This window comes from Notothenia coriiceps, unplaced genomic scaffold, assembly GCF_000735185.1.
Source record: "Notothenia coriiceps isolate Sejong01 unplaced genomic scaffold, NC01 NC01_scaffold00028447, whole genome shotgun sequence".
NCBI lineage: Eukaryota > Metazoa > Chordata > Actinopteri > Perciformes > Nototheniidae > Notothenia > Notothenia coriiceps.
Window position 1 is genome coordinate 178,300 of NW_011361148.1, and position 8,542 is coordinate 186,841.

General features: G+C 36.8%; 1 protein-coding gene across 3 annotated transcripts in view; it reads right to left on the reverse strand.

The window, feature by feature from the left end:
• LOC104958231 (voltage-dependent calcium channel subunit alpha-2/delta-1-like) overlaps positions 1 to 8,542 on the reverse strand; it is a 62,322-nt gene that overhangs the window by 25,985 nt on the left and 27,795 nt on the right. For all 3 annotated transcript variants that reach the window (XM_010785962.1, XM_010785961.1, XM_010785960.1), the window contains exons 7-15: positions 7,632 to 7,731; positions 4,611 to 4,769; positions 3,378 to 3,482; positions 3,203 to 3,281; positions 2,649 to 2,698; positions 2,391 to 2,480; positions 1,735 to 1,797; positions 558 to 641; positions 372 to 446 (exon numbers count right to left, since the gene is read on the reverse strand). In XM_010785962.1, the coding sequence (XP_010784264.1) occupies positions 372 to 446; positions 558 to 641; positions 1,735 to 1,797; positions 2,391 to 2,480; positions 2,649 to 2,698; positions 3,203 to 3,281; positions 3,378 to 3,482; positions 4,611 to 4,769; positions 7,632 to 7,731 (805 nt within the window). The remainder of the gene's footprint in view (positions 1 to 371; positions 447 to 557; positions 642 to 1,734; positions 1,798 to 2,390; positions 2,481 to 2,648; positions 2,699 to 3,202; positions 3,282 to 3,377; positions 3,483 to 4,610; positions 4,770 to 7,631; positions 7,732 to 8,542) is intronic.

The window sequence follows — 8,542 nt, forward strand, 5'->3', positions numbered from 1 at the left end:
TGCCTCCAAACGGCTAACAACGATTAGGCTACATGCTAATGGTGCTAACAGTGCAAACAACAGCAAAGGTGGGATACAGATCTGACTATGCTACTCACTTTATCTATATAAAGAAAAACATTCTTGCTGCTACATTAATTATCCGAATGTTGTAGACTTTATTAAAGCTAGAAACTAAGTATTATGTAATAGGATTTTTTAAAGAGGTGCAAAATGCTTTCTTTACATTACATTACATTACAGAAATGCTTTCTCAGTCTAAAAAGCTAGTTGACTGTCTCTGACATCTGTTGTATGGTGCCAGTTTGACGTATATTATAAAATCACTCAACCAGACGGTCCCTGAAAAAGACAATGTAAAGTTTCCCTACCAGTGGCTGGAGATTAGGGTGGAGCAGCACGTATCCATTGGGGTCAATGGCAAAGTAGTAGCCGTTTGGTCCAAACTACAGGAAAAAAGGAATTAAAGAGAACGTTATGCATGTTTTAGGTGAAAACCATGACATCTACGGTTTAAAAAGGCTGTTTCCTGTATGTTTTTTTTACATAGCTCTTACAGTAAAGCGAGGCGTCAGTCTCTTGATATCTTCTAGGGAGACATCAATAGCCATTACCCCCAAGATGAGCTGGTTTTGAGATTTCTGAGAGAAAAACCATAAGGGAAAAGCAGAGAGAAAGTCAGGGTTAAAACGAGACACTGTAAGAGTCCTGTTGTTCTTTCTGGATGAGTCAAGTCCCTCGGTGCACTCTGAATGATTTCAAGGAAATGGGGTGCAAAAGAAATCTGGACAGTCTCATTCCCAAAAGCTTTACTTTCGCCATGAGTCACTGACAAGGCATTTCCAGGCTTCGTTTTAGCAGAGGTAACCCCGAGCGGAGGTAACCCCGAGTCCCTCGAGGTAGACATGTAAACTCATCTTGAAACACTTAGCTACTGGATCATTTGTCTCTCTGATGTGCGGGTTTGATCTCCTTTTGATTTTTGCTACGCTAGATGATCTTCCTGTGGAAGCACGTGGGAGAGCTCCGAGGGACCTCAGCATCAACAAAGGACATAAAGAAGAGCCACAAGAAAGAGGAGGATAAAAGTAAAGTATACAACAATTATTGAAAATAGACCATTCATGTTGCACGTTTGATTTTTAGTCGGTTATGTGTGAGTAAACCGCAGACTTAAATTCACCCACCGTGTCAAAATGTCAGACGGAGGAAATTGAGTCAGTCAGTTAGTGGAGTGATTCAAGAAAAATAATCTGGTAATGAGCATGTTTATTATACTGAATCCACCATTGTTTCTTTTGAACAGCTATCAGAACAATATTCCCAAAGAGATCAAGAAGAAAGACTCCTGCTTATTCCAGTAGCAATCATTTTACAAGGATCAGCTTAGACAACCATAAATTAAACGACTATCACTGGAAGGGTTTTGGAAATGAAAAGGAAACCATGAGATTTAGATATTAAGCTGATATGATTGAAGAAAGACGGGTAAAATGGGTGAGGTTTAAACACAAATAATTTCTACACCTGTGACAAATCTAATTTCATCAGTTTTAGTTGTATTTAATTTATTATTTTATCGTTCTATTTATTATCCTATTTTGAGTATGCTTTGTAACAATATCATTTCTTTATAGAATTTTTTTTAAGGAAAAACAGTACTAACAAGAACGAGATAAATTAGTTAACCAGGAAATAAGTCAAAATGAGGATCAAAAGCAGTCTCTTGTTTACCTTTGAGCCTGTGTTGGTTTTGTTGAAGACTGGCAGAGTTCCAGTAATCACCAGGCCGAGTTCCTGGAAGATAAAACACACAACATATGGAATAAACATTAAAGGCAAATCCTTCACATTTATGGCATACATTCAGAAAATACCAGATATTGTGTTATCTATTTGTGAATGAGACAAAAAGCAACTCAAACTTTTAAAAAATATGTTTACCGTAACAAAAAACAGACATAATTCTGGTGGTGACGAGGTCAATACAGTCACACACTTTGAAAGCGTCTTATCAGTGAAATGAATGACAATATCCAAACCGTTTGGCTCAGTTTACCAGACTGCTTTCTTATCTACAAAGTTAGTCTTGACAGAAGCTTAAGCACCACAAGAAACTGATCGGTTGAGCATTTTTTAAATAAAGTGAATCTGCCCTTTCACAAACACGCCTGGAGTTGAAGATGTGTTTACTGCGATGACAAACAGAACATGTTTAATAAATTGAGCAACACTTATCTGGAATCCTTCATCAGATAGAAAACAGAGTTCATGCTTATTCTTGATGAGCTCCACATTTGGGCACAAATGTCACTTTGTTTTCCGACTGTTTTTCTCAAAGCTTATTCTGTAACAACATGCATTTTATCTCTGTTATAATACGGACTTACCAAAGCATCTAGGTAGACGTTGGTCCATTGAACCTGCTTGGATTTCTTTTCAGCCTTCACCATGGGCCTGCCTAACACATCCAGATACTCCTGCAGAGAAAGATGAGAACTACAGTTATCATTTACTATGTGCACATCAGTCATTCCACCACAAGAGGGCATAACACACAAATGGTTAAGTAAAGCAGGGTGAGAGAGATAAGTGAAGTAGCAGCCATTTATTGACACATAGGTATTTATTGAAGTGTTGTAGTTTACCTGGGTGTTGATCCGGATTGCTCCTATAGATGGGATCTCATAGTAGTACCCTGAGGAATAGACAAAACCTTTATTCTAACATCCATTGTAAAAACATTAGCTGCATTAGGAGGACATTCCCTGATGATAAAACGGCTTAAATTACCAGATCAATTGAGCACATCTTATGTATTTAGCAAGAGACTATAATCATAAATATCTAGTATCTAGTAGTACTATACTGGGGTGGGCAATGTACGTAATAAAAATAGGAATTGTACTGAAAAGCAAGCAGCAATCTCTAATTTAAGGTGGACTAAAAATAAACTTTAAAAATGTAACTCAAGGGCAATTCTGAAAAAGGCATACAAAGGCCATTTTAGGTTAAAAAAACAAAGTTGTGCAAGTGAAAAATGTTGATATTCTCTGTGATTAAAGTGGTACATTTACAATAAAAACAAACAGATTATGAAGTCATACATCTACAAGAAAAATTCAGATAAACAATGTATTTGCAACATGCAGACTTTAGTGAGACCATTTATCAATTCAGAAATGTGATGCATGTTAAATACCTTTATTAGCACAGGCCATCCACTGTATTGGTCCTTTATCATAGTTGTGTTGACCTACTGAAAATGTAAAGATGCGCACCTGGGAGGAGAAGAACAAACATAAAACACTGAATATGATCAAAAGCAAAGTCTGCTATATTGTACTTTCTAAACATCTTGTGTTTTACAGTCTTACCGCTTGCTTGGGGTTGTATTTTTTAAAGATCTCCTCTGCCCTCTCTTCTCCTCCGTCAGTGAACAGCATGATAATCTTGTTACAGTTTGCCCTTGACACATTCGTCTAGGGGATACAAAGGCAACATGTTGGCATTGCAAGCACTATTTAACCAAGTAGACTGAATAACAACACATACTTTAATAATTATGAGCAGGCTGAAGATGTAATTGCAAGAAGACTGCAAGGCTCATCCTTTTTATGCAAGTACAGAAGATGGCAGGGAAACGTTAGCTTTTACACAGCCATGTGTACTGTAAATGTTCAGCAAATTAGTATATTAAAAAGTATTCATTCATTTATTTTGTATAATTTATAATGTTTAGATACTCCTTTGAATGAAGGTATTTTTGATTGAGTATATGTATAGTTTTATTTGCATGTTATTCTATTCAAAGTGCAGCTGTGACAAAATCATTTATCAACTTGGGATAAATAATGTATCTATCTATATTCTAAAATTCTGTAATGCACGAAACGACCACACGAGGTCGACATATACTCACTCTTTATTAGAAAACCACCAGGGTTGAGTCTTATTTTCCTTCATTATTTTCATAATTGAATGCAAGTGTTAAATTAAATGAACAAATTTGATTAGATTTCGAAGGGTTTAATCAAGCCTCTGAGTTGGTTTTCAAACTCCAAGGGAAATGATTGGATAAAATAATCAAACAACAGATTGACAGAGCCACCCAAACATACTGTTCCTACCACCGCCCACTGAACATGTACTCCCTTATGGTCTACAACCACCATGGCCCCTGGTAGACCCCCACACACATAAAAACAAAGACTATAACACCTGTTGTGCAATACTACTTATTTGCAATATATATACACACCGCTTCATATTACTACTGGTGGCTGTCCCTCAGAATCAGAATCAGAATCCCTTTATTAGTCCCACAGAGGGGACAATTGTTACAGCAGAAAAGAGCCAAAGACAGACTTTACACATGCTACACATATATTTTTTCAAATAATTGTACTGGTACTGGATGTGTAGTTTGTAAATTGTGTAATCTCTACTTTTATCTTTAATATTATATGCATGATTCTTAATTAGCATGAATCAATCTTTAGCTCTTTACTTGCTGTAACAATGTACATCTGTGGTACGAATAAAATTATTCTGATTCTGGTGCTAACCACACATCATTTCCAACATGCCCGCCCACGCTGACACTTTACCTGTGCGAGCTGCTCGAAGGCCAGCTCGAAGCCGCCTCTGTAGTTGGTGATTCCCTTTGCCATGATGCCCTTCACGGCCTCTTGCAGCACCCTCTTGTTGCGCACGTTGGCCTGCACCAGGTTCTCAAAGCACGATGCATATGTTGCCTTTTCATTGAACTGGAGGGAAGAGGGAAGGAGGGATGACGGGAAGTGGAGGGAAGGCACTTGCACATATTTCCTGTTAAATATGTGGCCTGTTTTCCCTTTCGTAACAAAGGCATGCGGTGTCCCTTGAATTTATCGGATTGGATTTAGGTTTTTTTTAAGAGAGAGATTAAATTGATTCCATTTTATTTCAAAAAAAGTATGTAATTATCGACAGAATGTATTGACACACATGTTATAGAGTGAGCTCCTTCAATAACGCTTCTTGGCTTTGCAAAATAGTGTCATGTGTGAAACTAAATCAGTTTTAATCAAAAGTCTGCACTGACCGAAGGGATCTAAAGGAGCAGAAGGAAGGATTGGCAGGAGAGCAGGTAGGGATGTGAAAACAGTGGCATAAGGAAGTAAAAATACATACATTTTGATTATTGAGTGATTACGCTGTAGAGACAAACATTAATGTGACCGGTTAAAAATATATTTACACATCTCTACAAGTTAAGTGTCCGCAGTTTAATATTTGTGAATCGTTAATGTGGAGGAGCAGATGGAACCTTATAATGTCATGCACAAGTAGAAACACACTTGTACTTGTGGCATAGTGGGGATACGAGGTGACACACATTCTTGTATCAGAGCGTAGTGGGGACACACACGGCAAACACATGCACCCACAGCATCTATAGAGGACAGGGACATGGCTCATTAATACCCAACATCTGTCTTGGCCTTGACTGCAGCTTTCAAATCGTGATGATTTGCAAAACACACACACTAATACACACTTTCAAACAACTACCTACACACCAGATGCACAGATACTGTCTTTTTACAGTACTTCAGTTTTTTCTAGCAACAGATATTGTAAAATATCAAATACTCAAATACTTTTACCATATTACCTTTTACTTGGATTGCCCGGCTGGTTACATATAGCTTTCTGCTTGTCTAAGTCTATAGTGAATTATGGCACTTGTAAAAGATTCAACTGTGTATTCTCTGAGTACAATGAAATAAGGATCTACAAGGAAATATATTTTCGATGTGACTTTTAGCTTCTGAAAGACAGCCAGCACTATAACATAGCCAAAGTTATACTTAGTGTTATTCGGGCAAAGTAGCCCAAATATTCTAGGTGCAGAAACAGAAAAGTTATTCACTTAAGCAAGATGGAATGTTAATTGTACTTGTAACAATTATAGCGTAATTATATAAGATGACAATAAACCCATTAGCCAGCCTCTACAAGCTAAGGATAAACTTTCAAACAATTACTGTTAATTGTTTTGCTTTTTCTCTTTATTAACTCATAAGACTGTTTCCAACATGTTAGCCTAAGCTACGGGACAAATACTGCCAAGACATTTCCTTTAAAAATATGTACACCTACGCACACCCACCCATATGGTGTGTTTGAACTTCATCTGCCTTATAGTACACATCTTAAAATATGCTAGATAAAGTGATAAATGTTCAGCAGGACAGCATACTGTCTGTAGGTGTGCTATTCATATCTGTGTTCTTATACTAAACATCTCAAATTGTCAGGATAATTGTTCTCCATTGTAACAGCATACATTTCGATGCACAAAGAGTTGTATGGAATTGTTTTTAGCTTTCTCTGGTTTTTGTGTGTCACCTCAGCACAACATCCTCATAAGGGTCATTATTGACCTACAGATAACCCTTTTAATTCATTACATTTGAATTCACTATACAAACAGTTAAAGGTTATATCCTCAGGAAGGGATTAAGGCTGAAATCAGTAATTAAGTTTACTATTTTATTATGAAGGGTTATACAGATTTTACATTCAAAAAGCTTCAACATTATTGTGGAAGAACTGAGCTTGAGGCAATCAATAAACATATTACATTGCTGCCTTATTTCATTAAATTGAAGCCCTTTCACTTAGCTAAATTGAATGTTCCAAACACAAACATAAACCATTTATTAGAGGAAGTAAAGGAAATGTAATTCATTTTAGAAAGCCAACTGAAAAGTGCATTAATATTCACTCCCATTAAGAACATGGGTTGCAAACAAGCTATGACAGCGGCAGTTTGATGGCTGCCTAGTAATATAGACTTAATTCTAGCAAAAATGTAGTCTTGAAAATGATTTCTAGTGTGCCTTTAATATATTTCTACTGCTATTCTTCTAATAGAAAGAAACAACCAGCCACCGGTTATTTTTCTTCACACGAATACTATTGGGAGGAGGTATGAATCTAACTTATAAAGCCTGGAATAGAGCTTTAAATTATGATGGATGAATATTTCCTCAATCCCCTTGTCAGTAAATGCTTTGGTGCCTGAGATTTCTACAGGGGCCTTTTTCCATTTCATGCCACTGATTCAAATATGGGTCACCAATACAGCACACATTCATTTATCAGACTTATCTTGTGGCATTTCAGGGTTTGCTCCAGCTGCGTCATATGTGCGCTCTATTAGGCACACATTATATGGATTCGGCTCTGATGTTCTTGACTCATACATAGACACACATGCACACTAACACTCATCTACTATACATAAATAGGCTATATATACTGTACACAAAGATACTTTGAGTGACACAAATGAGCAAACACGCATGCATGCATCCCTGCCAAGCCATAATAACAATCCATCCATGTGCGGTACATTAAGTCACTCAAAAGGTCACTGCCATGTTCAAACCAATGACTCAAACCGCTGGAGTAAAGCTGATCAAACAGCCAAGCCAAACATACGTCCACATTAACATTCAGCAACCTGGCATTTCAACACATATACAGAATCATAAGAACTTAATAGAAAGGACTATGAAAAAGAAAAAGAGTTACCTAAAGAGATACAAAGGCAAGTATTTTTATAGCAAAATACTCACGTAGACCACGTTCACGTAGTCATCGTCAGAAAGGGTCTCCAGCATCTTGCTGACGGACGTTTTGATGAGTTTGAGGGTGAGACCAGATACACTGCCACTCCTGCAGTATGGAACAAAGATGATCTGTGTTTTATCCATACGTTTTTTTACCATAGTACGTATAAAAACACTTTTCATCTGTGGTTCTCTCTATTCTTTTGTATGCACAGCTAGATAAGAAAATGGATAGATGGATATATTAACATTAAGTCAATTTTTTTAAAGAAAGACTATTACCATCTGTTAATTTGCCTTTTGATATCTTGTGTACAACACAACTGAACCTGATTTCACTGGGTATCGAAAACATGAATATTAAAAAAAATAGCAATAAGTTGGCGAGATATCTTACTATGTGCCAAAAAGTTGAACAGACTTGAACTGACATTGCCATCTGTAAAGCCTTCTGCACAAGTAGAGGAAAATAAACTATTCACGCGTTAAAGGCAGGGACCTCGTGACTGCAAGTTTCTTCCATTAACAAGCAGGCTAGATATGGGAACATTTATTACATTAACCTGTTAAGCCCAGAGCCTGTTTTTCATGTCTCAGGCTCGAAAATGACATTCCCAGAACAATTTAATATATCTTCACCTCTAAAAAGGGGTAAATTAATAATCTGAGTTTATGTAGAGCTGGATGTAGAAAAGTTTGAATAAATATAGAATTTTTTTTATTTTAAAGTAAATTCAGATTGAACATAGTAAAACAATGTCAATTATAGTGTCCGTCCAAAAAAAAAAACATTACTTATAGTGAAAACCACCCTTGAATCTCTTTTTAACCGTTAGAGCCAATAGAATCAAGGGGAAGTTCCTCAAATCCATCTAAACATTACCCATTGGTGAATACAGTGATGCGTAGCCAGAATG